The 24,418-nt window shown below is 42.0% G+C and overlaps 1 protein-coding gene and 1 long non-coding RNA gene across 2 annotated transcripts in view; one reads left to right on the forward strand and one right to left on the reverse strand.

The window, feature by feature from the left end:
* The first annotated feature begins 16,721 nt into the window (after positions 1-16,721).
* Positions 16,722-21,753, forward strand: LOC116868376. The gene is made up of 2 exons (XR_004382804.1): positions 16,722-16,783; positions 21,110-21,753. It is a non-coding gene; the product is annotated as an uncharacterized LOC116868376 (long non-coding RNA).
* The window catches only part of SDC2 (syndecan 2), a 100,453-nt gene continuing 93,700 nt past the window's right edge, over positions 17,666-24,418 (reverse strand). Inside the window, exons 4-5 of the mRNA XM_032858651.1 lie at positions 20,675-20,810; positions 17,666-19,750 (exon numbers count right to left, since the gene is read on the reverse strand). Coding sequence (XP_032714542.1) covers positions 19,587-19,750; positions 20,675-20,810 — 300 coding nt within the window. The 3' untranslated portion in view covers positions 17,666-19,586. The remainder of the gene's footprint in view (positions 19,751-20,674; positions 20,811-24,418) is intronic.

A 24,418-nucleotide genomic window follows, 5' to 3' on the forward strand; every position in this document is an offset into this window, starting at 1 on the left:
GGAAGCTGTGGTCCCTATGGACTTCCAAGAATCCAGTTTCCTTCTTGGTTTTTGTTTTGTTTTGTTTTGTTGTTGTTATTTTGCTCCAGCATCCTCAAGCAGCCCTTCTCAATGGAGTTTTCACAAAAGAATTAAGTTTTAATCCTTTAAAGCATCCATTGTGTTAAAACTTTTTCCCTATGTATCTAGAACAGTACAGCTTTGTACTATCCTTGGAATAAGGGAGATAAGAGTTACTTAAGTTATTTTCTGTAAGGCTTAATTCCCTTATAGGAACCCAGTTGAGAAAGGCTACTAGAGTATGGTGCTTATCCTGTGGTCCAAGTACCACATCTGCACATTCCAAACTATAGGAAGGGGAACAAAAGAAGTGGAAAAGGAGATTCTTTAAACAATGTCACCTGGGAGTTGCTTACATTACTTCTACCCACACCTGATGGGCCAAAATATAATTTCATGGCCAAATCTAATCACAAAGGTGCTAGGGAAATCAGTTTCCAGCTTGGCAACCATATGCACAGCTAAAACTGTTGGGGATTCTATTACTAATAGGAAGGAGAATGGAATAAACAGGGAGATAATTATCAACGTCGGCCACATTTGACTATTATTCTCTAGACAGTAAGTTTCATGAGAGCAGGAACTGTGTCTCATTCACTAAGGACAAATAAGTCAGGTTTTTTTTTAGTATAATATCTAGTACACAGAAGACCCTTAATGATTTTGATTGAATTCCATTTACTTACATCACAATAAGGTAATCCAGACACTTAAGGTGTAATTTTAAAAGACCCAGACACTAAATATGTCAAAGAATACTTATTTAACATTTTCTTCTTTTTTGTGACAGATGAGGGTGATCTTGATTTGTTCTGAGTTAAGTTTCTCTTTGCTAGTTTTAATTTTTGATTACTTTGACTTCCCAAGTCTTCAGGATCAACTTATGGACTTTCATAAGCCGATGAAGAAAACTTCTCCTCAACTGGAACACAAAGCATACCGTTAGGATATGACGATTATGTGGAACAAAGGAGCTGATATTTATAAAAAGCACATTAGAATGATGTCTGACACATAATGGATACTGTATAAGTGTCATAGATGATAGAAGATAGAGAGATGGATAAAAGGATGGAAGGAAGGACAGAAGAAAGGGAGGAAATGCACTGAGAAACCAACATTTCCTCCATATTTTGGAATAGGTTATAACATTTTCTACTACAAGCAGAAACAGTCACTAAGCCTCTATAGTAGGAAACATCTCACCAGAGACCTGAAGATTCATTTCTTTGTTTGGCTGACTTTGGTTGTACTTTGCCTACTACATGTGCTATGGCCTAGCTAATTGCTTACTGATCTCTTAGAAGAACACTAAAATGACAGGCAAAAGTGGGCCAGAGTGGACATTGGTTTAACAGGACACTGGTTTAACAGGGTTTGACTCAGAAGAAGGCCAGTGCCACAGCAAGAAATTCTAGGATGTCTTATAGAACCCTGAGCCCAGGGGTCCCTGTGTGGCTCAGTTGGTTAAGTATCCAACTCTTGATCTCAGCTCCGATCGTGATCTCAGTTCAAGATCTTGAGTTCAAACCCTACTTTGGGCTCTGCCTTGGGCAGGCAGCCTACTTTAAAAAAAAAAAAAAAAAAAAGAGTCCTCAGACCTGCCTTCTAGGGTTAGGGATCATCTAGCACTCAGAATATATCAGGATAGCAGCTGCTGGAGCATGTAAAATGTGCTCACTCCCTGGTTTTGGTATAGGTGTCTGTAATGGATTCGTGGTTTGCATCCTTTCTCCCTTTTTCTGGTGATAGCACTTTGCTGCCCTTCTAGGGATCTTTTCCACATGATTCTGATACAGTTGTGCCGAGCCCCTCCCAGAATAACCACTCAGAGTATGCCATCTTCCTGTCCATGTGATTGATTTATGAATGGATATGACTCAAAGTGTTCTAGAGTCATCCTTAAAATTTAGTAGAGACAATGGAAGAGAGAGGGGAGATTCTTCTGGAGAGACGAAGGAAAGTGGAAGTTGCCCTGTTCCCACAAAAACAGACACAGAGATCAGTGGAACAGAATAGAGACCTCAGAAGTGGACCCTCAACTCTATAGTTAACTAATCTTCACAAAGTGGGAAAGAACATCCAATGGAAAAAAGACAATCTCTTCAATAAATGGTGCTGGGAAAACTGGACAACCACATGCAGAAGAATGAAACTAGACCATTCTCTTACACCATACACAAAGATAAACTCAAAATGGATGGAAGACCTCAATGTGAGACAGGAATTCATCAAAATCCTAAAGGAGAACACTGGCAACAACCCCTTCGACCTTTGCAACGGCAACTTCCCTCAATTTTGTCTCCAAAGCAAAGGGAAACAAAAACAAAAACAAACTTTGGGACCTCATCAAGATAAAAAGATTTTGCATAGCAAAGGAAATAGTCAACAAAACTGAGAGGCAATCAGCGAATGGGAGAAGATATTTGCAAATGACATTTTGGATAAAGGGCTAGTATTCAAGATCTATAAAGAACTTATCAACATCCAAAAAATTTATCAACATCCAAAAACAAGCCAGTCAAGAAATGGGCAGAAGACATGAACAGACACTTCTCAAAAAAAAGACATACAAATGGCTAACAGACACATGAAAAAATATTCAACATCACTAGCCATCAGAGAAATACAAATCAAAACCACAATGAGATACCACCTTACACCAGTTAGAATGATCAAAATTAACAAGACAGGAAACAAGAGTTGGCAAGATTGTAGAGAAAGGGGAAACTTCTTACACTGTTGATGGGAATGAAGCTGATGCAGCCACTCTGGAAAACAGTATGGAGGTTCCTAAAGGTGTTAAAAATAGAGCTACCCTATGACCTAGCAATTGCACTACTAGGTATTTACCCCAAAGATACAGAGGTAGTACAAAGAAGAGACACATGCACTCCAATGTTCATAGCAGCAATGTCCACAATAGCCAAACTGTGGAAGGAACCGAGATGCCCTTCAACAGAGGAATGGATAAAGAAGATGTGGTACATATATACAATGAAATATTACTCAGCCATCAGAAAGGTTGAATACCCACTGTTTGCATCGACATGGATGGAACTGGAGGGGATTATGCTAAGTGAAGTAAGTCAGGCAGAGAAAGACACTTATCATACATAAAAATAAGGAATTGAGCAAAGGACCACAGGTGAAGGGAAGGAAAACTGAATGGGAAGAAATCAGAGAGGGAGACAAACCATGAGAGACTCTGGACTCTCGGAAACAAGCTGAGGGTTACAGAAAGGAGGGAACTTGGGGGATGGGTTACTGTGATAGGTATTAAGGAGGGCACTGTTGTGATGAGCACTGGGTGTTACATCCAACTAATGCATCATTTGAACACTACATCAAAAACTTGTGATGTACAATATGCTGGCTAACTGAACATAATAATAATAAAAAGAAAGATTGGGCAGGAGCTTGAAAAAAATTAAATAATGAGTTATATTGATAGAGTTAAAAAAAAAAAAAAAAAAGGAAGTTGTCCTATTCAAAAACATTTCTCTTAGCTTCTCCTAGCCCTAAAAAGGTCATATGTGGTTTAAAAAAAAAAAAAAAAATTGTAGCTAAATCAAAGAAGGAGGCAGAGTTGAGCACATACCAGGAGGGAAATAGTGATAAATTTGAGCCCCAAGATCCAGTTGTGCCTGAGGCTAGCTTGCCCCTTTCAGCTACATGCACCAATACATTCCGATATTTTATTTAAGCTTATTTGAGTTAGAATGTCTGTCATTTGCTTTCAAGAAAGTTCTAATTTACAAAGTACCTGACTTAGTTTGGTTACCCTAACACTTCCTATAGTTCTAGGATGACTGGACTGCTGAGGACCTACAAACAGCTCCTACAGTTATGTCCCAGTACTTCAGAAAATTGCTCCATGTTCCATTTTGTACCTTCTACTCGAAACCCTCTTATTCTGGTTCCTTATGTCTACTCCTATCCTGTGTCTGATACCTCGATCTGTTTGGATCAATACTACTTGGTACCTGTACTCCATGGTACAGTGGAGCCTGACCTTCCATTTCAGTCTCATCTTGAATGTAGTTCCTCCCAAAATCCTGGACTGCACCCTTTTTATCCCATAGGCCAGTGTTTCCAACCTCTGCATTTAACCCAGGACCCCTGAGCCAGACATCTCTCCCAGAGCAAGAGCCTCTGAATCATTTTATTTCCTTCAGAGGTCCTGCAGTGAACCTTCCAGGTCCCCTTAGTACATGTTCACTTTCTTTTGATATTGGTGACCTTGGCTTTAATTTGCTATTCAGGAAACCCAAAGACCAAAACCTCCTCTCCACTCCCACTAAACTATTCATACATTTTCCTCATATTTGGTAATAGGGAATTTTGATGGGAAATGATAAGAATAAGCTTTTGTAAAGAAGTTAATCCTTCAAATAAGGAAGCCCTAAAAGACTACATTGCATAAAACACTCTGACCACACAAAGAATGTAAGACTTAGCCTTATGGGAATATGTCCCTGTAATGGGCTCAATTTTGTCCCCTCAAAAATTCATATGTTGAAGTCTTAACCCCCATTGCCTCAGAATGTGACTATATTTGGAGATAAAAATATTTAAAGAGGTAATTAAGTTAAAATGAGGTCATTAGGGTGGGCCCCAATCCAGTATGACTAGTGTTCTTGTTGGAAGAAGAAAGTAGGACACAGATAAACAGAGAGAAGAAGATATGAAGACACAGAGAGAAGACAGCCTCCTATAAGCCAAAGAAAGAGGTTTCAAATGAAACCAGACCTGGGGACACCTTGATCTTGAACTCCTAGCCTCCAGAGCTGTAAGAAAATAAATTGTTGTTTAGGACAGTCAGTCTGTGCACTTTGTTGTAGTATCTCTTGCAAACCATGACATTCCCCTACTAGTTAATAGTAAACTGGCATCTCTCCTCATCAAATCCTTTGGGAAAGAAAAATAGGAATCTCTTTCTGGCTCTTTCTCTTGACAAAATACCCACAGAAAAGAAACCCATGGTATCTGTGGAATTACCAATAAACACTTAGGATTTATCTAGCATCTAAGGAATAGATCTGAGGTCTCAGTTACCGGTGAGGGAGGAAGCTAGTGGTAAACTGCCAGCATTCTTTCCCTCCAGAGTACAAGGATGATCCCTCTTCCTCTGCTTCTTTCCCTTCCTCCCTTCTTCTTGAATAATTTGTGCAAAAGCTATTAGATGGGGCTGAGCAAACAAAGTGTGTATGTTGGGGGTTAGGTAAATAATAAGCTGTGGTGGCCCAGAGCAGCATGCTAGAGCCTGAGTGGAAGCAGTAAGTTATCCACACCAGGGCTAAGCCTCGCACAGGGTAGCCTGACCAAGAAGAGTGAGAAGAACATTTTTGTAGATGGGCTGCCTGGTGTGAAGAGTTGACACTGAGCAGGGTAGGGTGTGTCTCCATGTGGGTGGGTGACATATCCATAGCCAAAGCAAGGTGAGGAGGGTGTCCCTTCCCCACAGGGATTTAACCCAGTATAAACAATGAAGTCTGAGCAGAGTGAGGAAGGTATCCATATGGCAGGGTGGCTCAGAGTGGTGTGAGAGTACTAGGAGGATAACAAAGGCATGGGGGCGGGCAGGAGGGCACTGGCATGGTCTGTTGGGGCACCAATGGGGTGAGGAGTATGCCCACAGCACAGGGTGGGGTGGTATGAGGTGGCAGGGCTTCAGTTGAGTGAATGGGGCATCCACGTGGTAGGTCAGCCCAGTGTGAGGTTTTGGAGCCCAAGCGGTGTAAGGAAGCTAGAAGGAAGGAGGCTGGTTATATAGGGGTGGATTGATTCAGTAAATACATGTATTACAAGCAGTAAGAGCTAGGTGTCCCATTGTTGGAGAAGGAAATTACAAATATGAAAAGGAGAAAACTAGAACTCTGTGGCGTTGGATTAAAATTGGAGCTGATGATGTGAACACAAGGGTTTCAGGATGATAGATAGATAAACAGATACTGTAGACAGATAGGTAGATAGCTAGTTTTTTTTTTTTTTAATGTAAAAGTGTACACCCACGCATCTGCACATTCCCCAGCTCTATATGGATAGGATCTGGGAGCAGTGACACTCCAACAGCAGTAAGCATACTGAGTGCATAGATTTTGGTTTCTAAACACTATTCTCCGCTAACAGACTTAAGGGATTCTTAGGTCAATGGCTGACAGATAAGCCTGATACTACTTTTGGTACCAAAAACTACAAAAGTGATCAAAGAATGTAGAGACATGTTACATCCAAAGGATACTGAAGCCAGCTTAAAGGGACTCCCACTAGCCAAATAGGGAATAATATAAGCACAGAGATAAAGATCGTAGCTGGTTAAATAGGATCTAGGAGTCCATACTGGTATGAGTAAATAGCAAATAACAATAGCAGATGGGATAGGGTATCAATCATGTCAGCAGCTTACTCTCACCTACTTTGGAAAAGAAAATCAAATCATTTGTACTGCAAATTTTCTGCAAATTTGGGATCTTTTCCAAATTAAAAAAAAAAAAACAAATAAAGTTCAAGAATGCAAGACAACTAGCTCAGTCTCTTTAACAATTTTGTGTCATGAAAAAAGGGATAGATTAAAAGAAGCTTATGGGACATAAAAGGCAGATGCAAACATGGTCCTGGATGAGATTCAAGTTTGGATAAACAGTGATAAAGCACATTTTGGAGATAGTCGGGCAATGTAAATATGGTTTATTAGATAAGATGAAATGTGTTGAAATGGAAAAGTAGAGATCATCAATCAGAAGAGGCGGGGGGAAGCAGACAATAAAATAGAACAGTAGTATGTATCACGTGATCTCATTTTATGGAAAAAAAGAGAAATACAAATAAATAAAGAAATACAAATAAAGTTCTGGAACGATAAGTACTTAGCACTAGTACTCACGGAAGGGTAGGATTATTTTTTTATTTTGTGATTTTCACTGGTCTTTATTTCCTAATATATGATAATGTACATGCCCTGATTCTGTAGTAGTGAAAGATCCTTTTTTTTTTTTTTAAGATTTTATTTATTCATTTGAGAGAGAGAAAGACAGAGAGAGCACACAAGCAGGGAAAGAGGCAGAAGGAGAAGGAGAAGTAGACTCCCCACTGAGCAGGGAACCCCATGTGGGGCTTGATCCCAGGACCTAGAGATCATGACCTGAGCCGAAGGCAGATGTTTAACCATCTGAGACACGCAGATGCCCCAAGATAATGTTTTAAAGTAAAATTTAAATAGCAGAATTGGAGAAAGAGTCAATGGAGTTGGTGTTCACAACCTTGAATAACTCATATATCAGCTGGGACATGTTAATGTTACAGAAAACATTTGGACAAAGTCCTTGAAGCAGGAGCCTAGGGTCCCTAACTCTGCTCTAGGTGTCTGAGAGGAGCCAGATGGGTGTGCATGGCTATATCCATCCATTTTAATGCCATATAATTAATGCCTCATTTTAATGCCATATAATTTTAATGCCTCAGTTATCTCACCTGTAAAATGGGTACTGATATGCTACCTCAGAAGATTATTGGGGAGTATTACAAGAGTTAATATATTTGTAAAATGTTGAATAGATTAGTAATAGATATCAACACACCTCACTTATACAAATACAAAATTTGTGACCATCTCTGTTTTTTGCTTCATAAAGATATAACCTCCCATTTCCTACTGGAACTTGGTACAGCAGTCCCCCTTATCTGCTACCTTCCAACTACCTTCCAACACCCCCCACAATGGATGCCGAAACCGCAGATGGTACCAGATTTTATATATTGTTTTTTTCCTATCCATACATACCTGTGGTAAGGTTTAGTTTATAAATGAGGCACAGTAAGTAATGAACAACAATAAGGAATCTTTAAAATTGAAGAATTACAGTATACTGTAATAAACATTATGTCAATGTGGTCTCTCTCAAAATATCTTCCCGTAGTGTACTCACGCTTCTTTTGACGATGTGAGATGATAACAGTACCTAGTGATGAGATGAAGTGAGGCGAGTGACATAGGCATCATGACCTCAGGTTAGGGTACCGTTAACCTTCCGATGATACATCAGGGGAGGATCACCCACTTCCAGACCAGGGTTGACCATGAGTAACTGAAACCACGAGAAGTGAAACCATGAATAAAGGGGGACTGCTGTATTTATTTTAAGAACTCTTATATTGTGTCTTCTGTATGCTAGGCACTATTCTAAGTGCTTTACAAATAATAAATTTTTAATCATCGTAATAATCCTATGAGGAGGGTACTCCTATCACCTTCCCCTTTCTATAGGTGAAGGAAGTGAGCCACAGAAAGGTTAATTAACTTTTGTAAAGTCACACAGCCAGTAAGTGGCAGGGACAGAATTAGAACTAGGCAGTCCAAACTCTCAGTCTCAACCTATGTTGCCACTCTCACAAGCAAACAGCCATGTACAGGAGAGGGCTCCTATTTATTGATCAACTGGTTTCCAGAAGTTCACGTGTAAGCTACTGTTTCAAGTTCTAATGCATCTTCCACCCAAACAATATTACAAATTAGGTTTGGTTCCTAAGCCAACCTGTTTAAATAGACCAAACTTACTTAACGCACACCATGGCTCACTCAGAACAACTATGATTTCAAGATCAGTGTCCCTCTGGGCAGAGGATGGTGAATAGATTTCATCTTCTGACCCAGTTTTGATCAATAACCTGTGGCTACAGAGAGTGCTGTCTGGACAAGAATTCTGGGCTTGGACTTAGCAGGAGAGCATACTGGGATCAGTTAATGGTATCTGCTGTGAATGGAGAAGTAGGAAGAGAGGCCCCAGAGCTGGCCATTTGCCATCCCTGCTTCAGATCCTTTTAAACCCCGACACGATGCTGTAAACTAAGGCCTGCAACCTGGTCTCTGGACGCTTCTCAGTCTTGAGTCCTGAGAGTCCAGGAGATGGGGGAAGGGGATCGGGCAGGGATTCTAAGAGCAGACAGGGAGGCCGAGGTGCCTGGGGCTTCTGTGACAGTGTAGAAAGGCCTGGTGAAATCAGGGGCGAGGTGGAGCTACTCTAATGGGGACAACAGCAGAATGATGGGTAACTTGTAAGTTGAGTATTCCTGTGTCAGCCCAAGTCCTTCCTCCCGTCGCAAGCATCACCCCAGTGAGCCACACCAGCAAGCATAAGGAAGGCAAGGTCTTGACACTGTATAGTCCCGTGGCATTTCAAGAAGTTGCCAGAATGGTTAAATGAGTCATTCTGGGTCACACAGTGAGGTCAGAACATCTGTCACCAGTTATATATAAAAGCAATGTCAGAGTAGAATGCAAACGCGTACATACAACCCAGCAAGATGATCCCACAAACCACCAAACTTGGGTACACTCTCCACTAAGGTTTGGAATGGGCGGATCCTCGCTCCTGCTACAGACAGACGTTTCCAGAGAGGGACACTGGAATGCGAAGTCGATTTTGCATGTGGTTTGCGGAAGACCTATTTCTCAAGATAAACGAGGAAAAAATAATTACCTAAAGCTGAAAGTGATTCCCAAGCTCAGTCGCATTTGAGAGAGGACTGCAGCCCAGCAGACCCACAAAATGTCATGTCAGCTTTCGAAGGCCCTTCGCAGTCGCTGCAAGAGTGCCGATGGAATCCAGCCAGGCAGCTTTAGAAGCAGCCCGGTCTCTTAGACATGGATGACACTGCCAAGAGCAAAAAAAAAAAAAAAGGGCCATTGCCTAGCTTGGCATCTGGTCCCTGCAGCTGCCAAATCATATCCAATAACCACGCCAAAGTCGTCCGTGGAGAAATTCCCAGCAAGAGGCCCAGAGGTCCAGCACTCTAGAAAACTGCCCCGATCCGGGCAAGTGGTGGGTCCCAGTTCTCCAGTGTCTGCCAAGATCACCAGGCAACTTGAAGCAAGTCCTCACAAAGATTTCCGCTCCCATCTTCTCGTTCATAAAATGAGCACTTCCCTCGTAGCGTGTGTGTGTGTGTGTGTGTGTGTGTGTGTGAGAGAAAGAGAGAGAGAGTGAGAGGGAGAGAGGAGGAGAACAAAGAGGGAGAGGGAGGGCACTGGGAGATAATGATAACAATGAGCAATGAAGCTTTTTTTCCCAAATTGTCCAGAAGACAGTGTCTACAGGACTCAATGAACTAAAAAGAAGTGTGCGGAATTAAAAAAAAAAAAAAAAAAAGACTCTGGTCACTTCCTAATCCCTTCTCCCAGGAGGACAGGAAACTGTAGCACAGGGACTGAAGTCCCACCCTGTAGCCAGGAAAGTTCTGCCTACTCTGCTAGTGAGAAAAAAGGAAGTCAAGCAAAAACTCAGAAAAGTTGGCCAAGCCAGGCAGGAGCTCTCTGTTCCCTCCTGCACATCTGCCTTGGGCTTTTCTTCTTTTCAGATCAGTGCAAGAAAACAGATGGCTGCAGAAGCCTGAATTTTAAATTTATGAATGGAAATTTGAACAGATGTTAGCAATCAAGAGGGCATATAAGAATTTTTCTCATACCATGTTTACAGCCCAGCCTCCTTCACATAAATGGGAGAGAGGGTCATAAAAAGGGTAGTTTTTGATCTCAGGACAGTATGGATCCAGCGTGGTGATTATGGGGAGCAATAACGGAAATGTTGGAAGAAGAAAGGAAGAAAACACTAATCAACGGCCTGTATACATGCTAAATATTTATCTCCAAAATGATAAAATGTATCTGCAAGAAAACCATTAACCCATCAGAGCACTTTCTGTGTTTGAAGCAAGTGAAAGTTCAAGGCCAGGGTTTTAACAAATATCTGTGAATGCCTGCTTACTTAGGCTTTTGGCATGATACACATTGTTTGGTTTGGTTGGAAGTCCCTGACAAATGGGGTCTTACTAGAGTTCGGAAAGAAATTGAGTAAAAGGCTAGTCAGAGAGCTCTGTCTGTGTGTGTTTGGGTCCATCATCCAGGGACTGGGTTAGATCCTAAGGGCAGCAGGGGATTGGCAAAATGAATCAAACCCGATGTAGGTCCTCAACACACTTGGAACTGAAGGTAGAAGCAGGCTGGACCAAGGCATATGTTGAAGGTTACAGGAGTGAAGAGAAAGTGTTGGGAGTTAGTGGGATAGTCAGGGAGTCAGGGCCAGGGTCCCCAACAAGAAAATATGGAGTCAGGACAGCTAAGATCAAACAGCACCAACATCCCATTTTGCTGCTTAGACAGGACCTCACTAGCATTGCTTTGCAGTCTTTGCAGAAATGACTTCTGCAAAATGTCCTAAAATAAGGCAGTGAAGCACAAAGCATTTGTCACCATCACGGGCAAGGGGCAGTTAAGACATCAGCCCCCAGATGTCAGCAAAAAAGACCCTCAGCACACAGACGTTAACCTAATAGGTAGACAGATACGTGACCAAAGCCCTGATTGGCATAACTCAGCACACCCTGATCGCTGAAGATCGTTCTGCAAAAGAGCTCATAAAACCCCCTAAACTTAGAAACTCCAAGGCAACCCTCTCAGGCCCCCTCCCTCTCCGGGAGCTTTGTACTAATGCTCAATAACTTTTGCTTTGCTGCCCACCACTCTTCGTCTGGTCTACCTCTTCATTCTTCTAAGTAGCAAGACCAAGAATCACAGGCAGTAAAGGCAGAGAATTCCTGCTATGAAGGAAGTGAGGTTCACTGGGGCCTGGGTAATGACAGTGTTTTTCAGTATCCTACAGGAAGAGTCTGGAGCTTGGGGCCATCTTGGAGAAGAGTGTTTGTTGGCAATTCCTGCTGGCTACATTTTCAAAGTATGGGGTGGCCATAACATTTGGAAACATGAATCACGTTACATTATCAGGTAGTACTGTAGAAATGTCAGTAAACCATTTATTATATATTCACCTGGATTTTCAGACGTTGTGCCACCTTGGTTCTCCAGACTCCCTTCACTTCTAGCCACTTCATCCACGATGATGGTGTCTCCTTGAGTACTGCAATAGCCTCACAAGTCCTCCTGCTCGTGTGTTTGCCCACATCCACCATCCATAACCAGTCTATCCTCAACATGATAATCAAGGCAATCCCTTTGAAGCAGTGGTTCTCAAAGTGGGTTCCTGGACTAGCAGCAGCAGCTACACCTGGGAAAGTTGGTGGAAATGCAAGTTCTTGGGTTCTGCCCACCTACAGAATCAGAAATGCTGGAGGTGGAGCCCAGAAATCTGTTCTCTCTCTCTCTCTCTCTCTTTTTTTAAAGACTTATTTATTTATTTTAGAGAGAGAGTGAAAAGAGAGCCTGTGAGTCGGGGGGAGGAGCAGGGAAAGAGGGAGAGAGAGAATCCTCATGCAGACTCCCCTCTGAGCATGGAGCTCAACTCAGGGCTTGATCCCAGGACCCAGAGATCGTGACCTGTGCCCAGATCGAGAGTCGGCCACTCAACTGACTGAGCCAACCAGGCACCGCCAGAAATCTGTGTTTAACAAAAGCTCCTGGTGATTCTGATGCCTACTAAGGTTTGAGAAGGAATTGTAAGCATAGGCCAGAACATATCACCCTTAGTTCAAAATCCTGTAATAGCTAAGGTCATCACAATGGCTGCAAGGTCACACATCCACCATCTGGCCCATGGATCTTTCACTGACCACCCACCACTCTACTCTCTAGCTCATTTACTCCCTCTGCCACACAAGGCCTTGGCGCTTGTTCCTTCTGCCGGGAATGCTCCCCAGCACCTCAGATCTCCCTCCCCACCTACAATGGCTCAGTTCCCTCACCACCTTCAAGCCTCTGCTCAAGCCTCTTTTCGTTAACACATTACCTATTTATTGTCTGTCTGAACTTAAGTTCCTCGAGAGCTGGGGCTTTGTTCTGTTGGTGCCTGTATCCCGAAAACCTTGAATGTGCCTGGTACATAGTGAGTGCCCAGGAATTACTTGGTGTGGAGGAATGTATAAATAATCTGTATGGAGGTTCTACCGGATGCCAGACAATGTGCTAAGTGCATCACTCACTTAATTCCCACAAGCCAGTGCATGGGATGTTTTCTTTATTGTACATGTGGAAAAAAGGAAGTAACAGACACTAGAAAAGGACAGGACTGAGATACGTGATATCAGAGGAGGGGATTTCATGATCCCCAAATTCTGGGTCAGCCATGGAGCCAAGTCCATCGACATTTTATATCCTCTTTCCTGCTTTTCCTTGCAATTGGTCTAGACAGAGGAAATGCAGGCTTACTCTGGCATTTACCTAAGCAGAAAGTAATTAAGGAGGCAAAAGTCCTGCTTTCAATGACCCCAGGACAAGGCTACAAGCAAGAGGATTATCATTTTGTTTGCTGACATTTTCCTATTGCAAACACAGATAATAGAGGTATTTCCCAAATATTCTAATAATACTTATTTCTTTGCCCAATTATTTTTTTTAGTTTTAAAAACAGTTTCTACTGTGTTGTTATTAAGGACCTGGTAGAAGTGGATGCTTTAATATGCTTATTCACTTGATAAAAAATGAGTTATGGTGCATTATGGGGATTCCCCCCCCCCCTTGTAGTGAAAGATGGTATTCCCTGCTCGGTATCTATTTCATATCTGAGAAAATGAAAACCCAATTCTGTGACCAGTACTGAAAAGTGAAACTGGTAGTAGTAGTTCCTCTAAAAAGACTGCTAGAAGGCAGACCTGGGACCATCCTCCTTCTTTACCTACTTATCTCTCCAGCTGATCTCATCTGGACCCATGACTTTTATTTTATTTTTAAAGATTTTACTTATTTACTGGACCCATGACTTTTAATACCATCTACCTTGTGTTCACTCCTTTGTCATCGGTCAGGGTCCAGGAAGGAAACTAGAGCCATGCTGGATAATGTAATAGAGGGAATTCAGTCCAGGGAATTAGGTATGAAGATGTTGGAAAAGCTACAAGGGCAAAAAGGGGAAGGCAAGATAACCCAGAGAACAGAAATGGCACAAAGCCACTACCCTCCCTAAGGCTGGGGAGACAGAGGGGGAAAGTGGGGCTCATGAGAGTTAAGGAACCCTGGGAACTGGGAACCTGAAGGAGAGATGGTTCAGTGGGAATTCAAGCCATTGAGCAGATACATGAATGCTGGAGATGCTGCCCAAAGTTGGGAGAGGAGGGGAAAGTACTCTGGCTTTTCTCTTCCACCTGACCTCTAGTCTTCTGCCAATAACCTTCCACTGGCCAAACTTTCCTAGAAGCCAGCTGGCAAGGAAGCTTGGGAAGCAACGTTTGCATGGGGCATCCCTTTCCCTGCCCTCCAACTTCCTTAAACAACAGATCAGGGAAAAGAAGGAAATGAGAGTGCCAACAGTCAAGCGATGGGACACGATTCCTAAGTTGTTATCTCCAGCTCAGACCTCTTCTGTGATTCTTACATTCAGTTGTTCATCTGCACTTGAGTGTCTCAAAAGGAACTCTTATCAGCCAATGCCCGGATATTCCCCCTCTCAGAATGGGACTCACTCAGCTTAGCCAAAAATATGATGTCATCTTTGATTCCTTTCTTTCCTTATTCCCCACTCCTTCTAACCTTTGAGCAAGCCCTGTGGATTCCACCTCCCCAAACAATTCCTCTCCAGTCTTCTGTTTCCACCATTACCACCTTAGGCCAAGCCACCATCGTTTCGCCTCTAGGTAACAATAATGATCCCCTAAGTGGCCACACTATCGCCACTACTGTGTCTCCTTATAATGCCTTGTCCAGGGATCAGATCCTGAAGATCTTGAGGGCAGGTGTAAGGAGTCAGGACTTCGTTCAAAGTGCTATAGGAGCCATTGAAGAGAATATGAAATAATGGATATCATAAAGAGATCAGCCTTGCTTCACTGTGGGAATAAATTGTAAATGAACAAAAGTAGAGGACGGAAGACCAGTAAGGAGGCAATTAACGCTTCTCAGCTATTCTTATCCTACCTTTTCTACCATGTTCTACTACCAAGGTCAAACACTGGCCTTGTCACAGTTCTTCCAAGGGGCCTAAGCTCCGTCCCTGTTTAGGGCTTCCCACAACCTGGAATATACTTATCTTGATTTTAGCACATTGACTCTACATCATTCAGGCCTTACCCTCTCAGAGACCTTTCCTGACCAGGCTGTAGTAATTCTAGCTGTTCACAAATACACCATCTCTCTCCCTACAGACACAAGTAGAATCGTACCTCTCTGCACACTGGAAGTTAGGTGTGGCCACAGGACTTGCTCTGGCAAATGAAGTGTGGGTGGGAAGTAACATAGGTCACTACTGGGTAGAAGGCTTAAGAGCCACTGTTTGGTTACCCTGCTTTTCTTTCTCCCACAGTGACCGGCAGCATTCCAGGTAACAGGTACTCCAATGACCAGACACTGGGGCTGAGTATATCCATTCACAGCGGAACTCTGCCAACCGCCCACCACTGGACACATGGCATGAGTAAGATCCAAGTAAATCCTTTCTATTGCAGGTTGCTGAGATTTTGAGGTCATTACCGCAGCACACCTAGCCTCGCTGGGCCCATAGAGTCCTTCAGTCCCTTACATCAGCCTGCATGATGTCCATCATGGAAATTACTACCAACTGGCAAGTCCTCCTTGCTAGTTTTGTTTCCTCTATGCACCCCTCTCCAAACCCCGTGAGAGCAGGAGCTCTATGTCATCACTATACCCCGGCTTCCAGAAGAGTGCCCAGAGCATATTCAGTAGGCAAGTATCTGCTGATTAAACCTCTAACGCCTTGCACATACAACCATTTGTTGCTTGAATGCTACTTTGCCAAGGCAACAAGAATGAATGACTTGTGCTCATACACCGGAAAGACCAAAGCCTATAGCTTCACTCCATTTGAGGGTTAGAATTATTGCTTGGGTCACATATACCCTTCCAGCTAACTCACAGAAAACCAAGTTGCTTCCAAAGCCACCATGATTCCTTGGTCAGAAAATGCCTTGCCAGAAATCATATACAACAGATAAACAAAAAGGAATGAAATCTTAGAACAATAAGAGTGAAGTTGCCCAAAATCAGGAGACAGAGTGGGACGAAATTCATTTTGATATTTTTACCACTAAATGGCAGGGTTTTTCATTCTTTTCAAAGCTTCCCATGCCAGGGTGCCCAGGATCGGTCAGTTAAGTGTCTGCCTTTGGCTCAGGTCATGACCTACAAGGTCCTGGGACTGAGTTCCTACCTCCAGGCTCCCCACTCAGCAGGGAGTCTGCTTCTCCATCTGCCTCTCCCCCTGGCTTGTGCTCTCACTTACTCTAATAAATCTTTTTTAAAAGGTAAAATCTTTTTTTTTTTTAAAGTTTCCCATGCCTGCTAAAGCAGATTTCCCAAAACCAGCCAAATCTCAACTTTCACTATTGTAATAAAATATCAGCACTGAAAACACCTTTGTGGTTACTCAATTCAGACATTTATCGTCTGGCTTGGTTAATTTTAATTGAAAACTTCTTCGGGTCTCACTGATGTCTGCCAGAGGTTTAGAGCTTCAGAAATTCAAGTTAGAGGTTATGTTGCTTTAAGTCATTGCCTTTTAAAACCAAACATATTAAATTTTTTTCCTACCATCCATTATATAATTATAATAAAGTTGTAAAGATGACTGTGATCATAAAATTCACCCTGCAATATTTTTAGGTTTTCTATTTTTGCTCATTTAAAATTTTCCATAGGTTTTCAAAATGTCTAAAACACTAAAGAAGCAAGCTCCTAAAAACTATGAAAAGTTGTTATTGCCCCTGTTTTTATAGGATCCAGCACCCTTTGCAGAACATTCAAGTTCCTTTGGGAAACCAGAGTAAGGTAACTATGTTCTATTTATTAAGCTTAGTCTTCTAGACCCTGTACAAACACACTATACCCTCAAAAAGCAAGGGGCTTTTGCCTCCTTTGCAGAAAGGATTACCAAAATACCATTTCACTAAGTATCCAATCCGAAACTATCAACTTTGAATGTGAATAAGATGGCAATTATGCTGTCTTGTCCAATTTAAGTTCAGTTTTATTAACCAGGTCCCAATCCTGAAGTTCAGGTGCACCTGTAGCTGAAACTTAAAAACACACCTCATCCCACCTTCCCCATCCACTGAGAACGAGGCAGCTGGAATACTGCACGTCTTCCAAACACAAAGCCATATTCGCACAAAGGAAATCATTTACATGTGGCTAAGGAAACAGGAAATTTTCATGTTGGCTTTAATGTTTATATTTTGCCAAAATTTTCCTGAACTCGGTAATCGTTACTAACACTTCATATAGCACGATTTACTGCATATTAAAAACTAAAAAGAAAAAACTCAGCAGAAAACATACAGTTGAAGAAAACTGGATGTCAGTCTATACAATGATTTTTTTTTTTTTTTTACTTTCAGCATGACAGACTTTATTTTGGCACTTTAACAAATATTTTGCTTTACAGCAGTGACAAAATATTTGCCAGAAAATTTCTTTTCTTGGCATTCTATTGCAAGCAGTTGTTATTCTATGAACTGAATTTCACTAGGCTTTGCACAGTTAGAGGTATACCCACTACATTCTTTACCCCTGTAATCGAGGGATATTGTGCAACTTCAGAAGGTGCTAGAACTTTCTTTTAACCACCCCAAAGTGGATTGACTCTGTAAGTGATGGGACAGGAATTTGAGAATTAAGGCCATTAAGAATTTAAGTAAACACTGTTCCGAGTGCTGCTTCAATTTTTTTTTTAATGAGTTATGTGGCAATTCCAGGGAACGTTCTCTAAATGAAGTATTCATACTTTATTAAAAGTACATTATGGGTCGAAAGGGTTGCTGTTTTTGCAGTCTTCTTCCTACTTTGGCGGCTCACACATTAAAACAAAATGTATGGTGAAAACAGAAAAGGAAATGTTGTTAGAAGGAAATACCCAGGCAGGGTACCCTCAGACTTCCATCTCCTCCTCAGGCACCCCCGCTTTCCAGCAATTTCAATCCTCAGCAGGGAGGCCCTCCTTTTAATGCACAGAACCACCCTGCCCCGCTTTCCTTCCCTATGGTGTAAACTATGGCATTTCCATGTACTGGTTCTTTAGTGAAGCTTCAGGAGAGATCTGGAGCACAGTTTCCAAGGTACATCAGTCTTCATAGGTCTACAGGACAAAACCTTAGATACTGACATCAGGAAAGTCCCCTTCAGTTCTTTAGAATTTATCCTCCCAAGAGTTATTTGCAAAAGCAGGCATCCCTCTCAATGTTGCCATCAGCTAGCCTACAAAGCTTGCCAACTTCACAATTCCCTCCCTGGCGGTCTTCCAATATCGACACCCAAACACAATCTGAAAATTCAGATTTTCTCTGGCCAATTCAGAAGGGAGTCTGGTAATAAACCGCCTCATCGATGAGCTCTTTGGTTTTGATTTACAGACACTATGGAACGCTCAGAAATCAAACCCCCATCATCCTTGAGAGCAGATGGTCATTTGCAAAGGGGAGATGTACAATTGGATCGAAAATGTACAAAATTTATAACAGTGACATTTTCAATATTAGGCCACATGATTTATTCAGTAGTTTTTATGTTCCCAAATGACAACTGATGTCTATTCATAAGACTACAAAAGTTACCATTAGAATTGTCTGTGCTTATAAAATACCGACTTTTTTTTAAACTGTTATATATACTCATTAACACCAGTCTGCAACGAGTTACATAGAATCATAGGCACTTCAAAGGCTTAAAAAGACGTGTACAACTTAAATGCATTTTTAAGAACAAAAACTGATTTCTCCTTAAACCCCTACTCGTACCTTCAGATTGCAAGAAATTAACAAATACAGTGGCCAAAGGAATCTGCAGCAGCTTCTCAAAATACTGTTAGCATCTTTGGGTTTGCTGAGGCTTATCAGTTAACTCACATCAAATCCTCCCAAAAGATGATGTGATTACATAGCTATGACTGAACAGTTTTGTGGTAATCGTCCGATTTTACACATTAATTTGCTGTTGCAAATCTGCCTGAAGCTACAGGTAATGAAAAACAAAGCAAGTGTAAAATGGATAGTCTGACACTTAAAAATTTATACAAAGTGGAAGTTAAAGTTTACATATTTGAAAATCACATATACACTAAATTACCATTATCTGAATTATCCAAAGACAAATTGCACCGTAACAGCTACAAAAGGCATAGAGTTTTGTTTTGTTTTCAAGGGGACAAGAGGGGAAGAGCAGAGGAGAGAAGGGAACAACAGATAAATTAACAAAGTTAAGACCAACTTGGTAAGGTCCATCGGAGACATGCGGACACAAATTAAACAGCTTTCATCTTCGAACCAGGGGATAAAAACAATCATTTTGTATCTGCCCATAAAAGTTTAAACCGATTCCATGAACATAGAGGGTTTTCATAACATAATATTTTGCCACTGCTATTCACAGAACACTGCAGATGTTAAGTTTTAATTTTATGTCGTTGTAAAGAAATACATGAAAAGTTTTAAATACAATGGGATTTTATCATTAAAGTGCCAGAATGGCCCTTTAATGGAAAACAAAAAACAAAAAACAAAGATCTTCATTATTCTATGCAAAAGCTTTATTTTTAAAAGTTCAGTGATCTCATAAATAGAGACACTAAGTAGGAGTTTCAGGCGTAAAACTCCTTAGTCGGTGCCTTCTGATAAGCAGCACTGGATGGTTTGCGTTCTCCAAGGTCATAACTTCCTTCATCCTTCTTTCTCATGCGATACACCAACAGCAGGATAAGGAAAATCGCAAAGAGAAAGCCGATAACTCCGCCAGCAATGACCGCTGAAACATGCAGAAAGGAAGATTACTTTTAGGAGAGATTCAAGGGTTGCGGAAATTAACTTTGTCAAGCCCAATCTATTTATACTTTTTCAAAGGCTCCATTCGAAAAACCCCCAAACGCTGAAAAACTGGATTTGATGAGGCAACCAGGTGAATTACCCAAATCTGACATTCCCAAGAAGGGACTTTTGATACTTACTTTGATTAGAATCAATCCTATCAGCCAAAAGCCTCAATAAGAAAAATCTGACTGGGGCCTCAACTAATTCCATACTTTAAAATTCTTCAGTTTTCTCACACTTCATATCTAATCTTCTAGTTGCTTTTTCAGTGAAGACACAAAACAGGATATAAATGACTTACGTTTTGTAAAGGTAAATGTGAAAAAAAGCAAGCAAATGTCCTTTCTACTCTTGGCTTTGGGACTATCCTTTCAAGGACTAAGCGTTCTTAAATCGCACAAATCTTCCCCTTTAAAATCAAACGGAGACTGCTTTCATCAGCTAAGTCACAGTTAGAGACAGCATCCTTAATGCCTTGGGTGTTACTGGCCTCAACTGCCCTCCTACCCATAAAGGACTTTTCCTTCTCAAGTTTATTTTGGTATCAGGAGAACTTGGAACTGGATGGATTGAGCTTCTCACCCCACCATCTCCTCCACACCCAGTTGTTCTGGACCAATTCAGGTCCAAACTTTCCTCTTCTTACACCAAGTGGTAGGATGAGGAAGCAGAGAGGAAAAAAAAAAAAAAAAAAAAGAACATTTGCCTAACTCTTGTCTCTCACTCTGGAATGAGACAGGCCCTCAGACTGCTCTCCACAGGAAGGTGACATTTGGCAAGCTTGGCCTACACCTCTGACTATCACTTAGCCAAAGAGGCCTATTTAAGGACCCTCCCACCAGGCTCCCACTGAACTACTCACCTGCCAGGACTTCTGTTCGTTTAAACAGATTGTCTGAGTGCTTCTCAGTATACACATTTGTATCCTCTTCAGCGGGGTCCATTTTCCTTTCTGAGTCAGAGAGATGAACTTTTTCCTTATCAATTTCTTCAGGTGACTGATAAGGGAAAAGATTATAAAGATCATTTTTAATGTGCTAGAAAGAAGAGAAAACAGAAGTACATTTCCAAGGTTTATTATTTTTTTTCCAACAATGAATTTGGGAAATAATTATGATGTTTATACCAATGGGTGATTCCTCGGGTAGAGCCATGCTCTCCATGGTTCTGCAAAACACCATCACAGGTAGAGGCAAGATGGCCACTTAGTGAGTTCAAGATAATCCAAATGACAAGGTTATGTTGTTTTAGTTGACATTTCATAAGATCTGTTTTCTTACCACTCCTCTGACTTCAGGTTCCTGCTCTCTCTGGCTGTGCCAACCCAAGAAACATGGTCCCAATTCTCCTTATTCCTTCACCTCTTTGCTACACTGGGCACTGCGATGACGATGGCTTCCTTTCAGGCCCTCCCTCCAGGTGTTCTCCAAGGGCTCTTCCTGCTACCAACTCTGTGCAGTAGCCCACCAGACTTACTCAGCAATGCTCCCCTCTACCTACTCACTTTTACAACTTCTGTGTAAGTTCAGTTCAGTAAACGAGAACTTCAGGGGTCTGGGCTCTAGAAGCAGCTCCCATGTGATCCTGACCAAGTTATACCACTTTCCTGCACCTTGGTGTCTACCTCCATTTAACAAAGGGCACTGTGAAGTTCTTGGGTTTTCCACAATTCTAAAGCACAAATCTAAGATGGCAACTCTCAGAAGCTCATCTCCAGTCAGCATTAACCCCAAACACCCAGCAGTGTGCAGGACACTAACCCTTGGCTGTATCACTGAATAATATCAACCTTCTTTTCTATTTCCATTAATTGTACCAGCTATTCTTTTGGACCCCCAAAGTTATTTGAGCACATTTCAAATTGTATGTTCTGCCATGGCACAGGCCTATCAACTTGCCTTCCACCAGTCTCTCAAATAAAGTGCCTTCCTTGGATTCCCATTTTCAGAGCCTTGTTCATGTGTTTATTACATCACACCCACCTTCTTACAGCAACCTTTAACTATCAGGCTGAAGTTCTTGTTGATCAACACTATTGAGGCAAACACTGTCAACTCCCTTGGCTGTTAGTGTAGACAATAACCCTTATCAGCTCTACTAGTCTTTCTACAAACACCTAAGTCCATTTTCATTAGGACTCTATGCTGTGGCCCAGTGATTGCTTTCTGGAGGCCAGGGTTCATCCAAAATGTCAGCGTGCTACTCAAGCCTAGAGGGTTAAAAAGATAAAAAGACCTCACACCTTCCTGGAGTGCCTGAAAGTATTCCCAGGAAGGATCACTACCAAGATCAGGCAGGCCAGGTGGCTTTGTCTGAACTCTGGAGTATATTAGGTCATGGGTCCCTGCCTCAATGAATAGAGGCTTCCAACGAAGATGGCATACATATCAAGTGGGATAAAGAAGGTCTGTCAACGCTTCCCCAAACTGCAAGAAACCCTACACTGCCTTAAACCTCAACCTGGCATGACTTACAGAAAGCACAGACCGCAGAGAATTATTTCACTGCTGCACAACACGCACCCAGCATGCACCCACTCACTACGATCTACATTACTGAAACAAGAAAATATGAAAGGTCTTCCCAGGTCTTTGTGAACCAAAGTACAACAGAAAAGAGAAGCTCACTGGCAGCATTTTGCCTGCATTTTCTTCATTCTTCCCATGGAAAACTTGTTACTAACTGGCATGGTGGAAGGACAGATAGCTCAAGAGCTGAGCAAATGGATTCTCTAGGTTCTCATGTAATATCCTTTTCACTGCTCAGTAGCACTGCTCCCAGCAGTTAGGAAAGGGAAGCAAAAACTCAACCAGGTGGCTACTCAGGCTTGTCACTAGGGAAAAGGGTAAGCAAGTTCCAGTGGTGATTAAGATGGATATAGCAGCTACTGTGATATGAGAGACTGAATTTAACTTAGCCACATCCTTTGTATCCCATTACTATGTTGAATCCCATTAATTCCCCTCAGATTTTCTGAGTCTCTACAATCATTTGTGAGACTTGACACAATTCCCTCTGACTTTGCTTCTGATCTGCATTTCAGGGGTCTGTGGGTGTGGGGACAGGCAGTCTCCACAGAGCTGGGGTCACCATGCACTAATAGGGACAGTCCATCCGTGCACAAGCTTCCAGGTGCTCTGGATGAAACATTCGTTCTTTACACTGAAACACTTTATTGTACAGAAGCAAGGGTTTGACCGAGAAGAATTATTTCTACAGTACAGAGCGAATCTGAAATACCTTAGCTCTTGTTATGTATGTGCAAGATGAAATTACAAAAAGGCACCATAGATGATTAAACGAAGTTAATTAAAGATCTGTCACATCCACGTCTGGTGTTTTTGATGCTGTGGAAATGTATCAGAAGTAAAAGACTGCAAGCAATGCTCTGCTTCAACAAACAACTGTGTTCTTTTTATTTCTGTCACATAAATTTACAACAAACTAGACAGAATATCTGTGACAGTGACACTGATGCCACCGTCAGACCCATTCGAAAGCAGTCTATGTTAATGGCATCCTAGAGGCAATGTTTAATTTAGTTGTACTGCCATGTAACTATAAGATAGCAAATGAAATCACTTAATAATATTCACTATCAACATTATCATTATCAGTACCTAGAATAATGTTTGACACCTAATGAGCAGCATTTAATAAACCTCTCATGAAGAGATGAATGATGGCTCCGTTGAATACAAATGATACTAGGCAGATAAATATGTGTTAAAATGTTTGGGGATTCTTAATTTCTGAGCTCATCTGCCAAACATCTATCTTCTTTATCTAGATCTCACGCAATTACTTCCTTAAAGCCAATTTTAAAAAAATTTAAGTCCATTTTCAATCCATTCCTGTCAACTGATCAGAACACTACTGTCACATTAGGTTTTGCTTAGGATACAACTCTTGACCCCTGAAAGCCAAAATGGAGTTTCCTGCCTCAAGCTACTGGATCCTGACAGTCACGGACTTCAAGAGATTCAGTCACAAGTAGTCAAATAAAACTGCGGTAATGCCAAATGCGTCCCTCAATGGCCACACTGGATAACTGCCGCACACTTCTGAGGACCCTCTCCCCATTCAACCATCAATAACAGCCATTACTTCTCATTTCTACCCATCTCCCATCCTTCTTTCATTCATTCAACTTCACGTGTTTATGGAGCAGCTACCATGAGTGGAGCCAGAACATGTGAGGTACATCTGCCTCAGGGTTCAGAGACCTTCTCCTTTTCCCCTATGACCTGGCCCGGGAGTTTGTCTGCCACCAACAGGAACTGGCCCATCTTAACCCTGCAGAGCACACTCCAGGCTACAGAGGACCGAACATGGCTCCTTCCCTTCTGTGGAAACGTATGCAGCTCTGTCCCTCACACTCCTATTCACAGGCCCTGGGGATGCACTGGGGCTGGGAGGGAAAACCAATGCACTCTGACAAAGGGAGGAAAATGAAAGCATGCGATGGCCCCCATGTGTTCCTACCTTTTCAAGGGCGGGGTGGGGGGCACCTCTTCCTCCAGAGAAGACACGTCGCTACCGACAGGAGACGGCCTTCCACCTCCTGTCTCCTATGAAAGCCTGGCAGTGTCTCACTTCCAACCAA

The sequence above is a fragment of the Lontra canadensis genome, unplaced genomic scaffold (assembly GCF_010015895.1).
Source record: "Lontra canadensis isolate GAN:19392208 unplaced genomic scaffold, GSC_riverotter_1.0 scaffold15, whole genome shotgun sequence".
NCBI lineage: Eukaryota > Metazoa > Chordata > Mammalia > Carnivora > Mustelidae > Lontra > Lontra canadensis.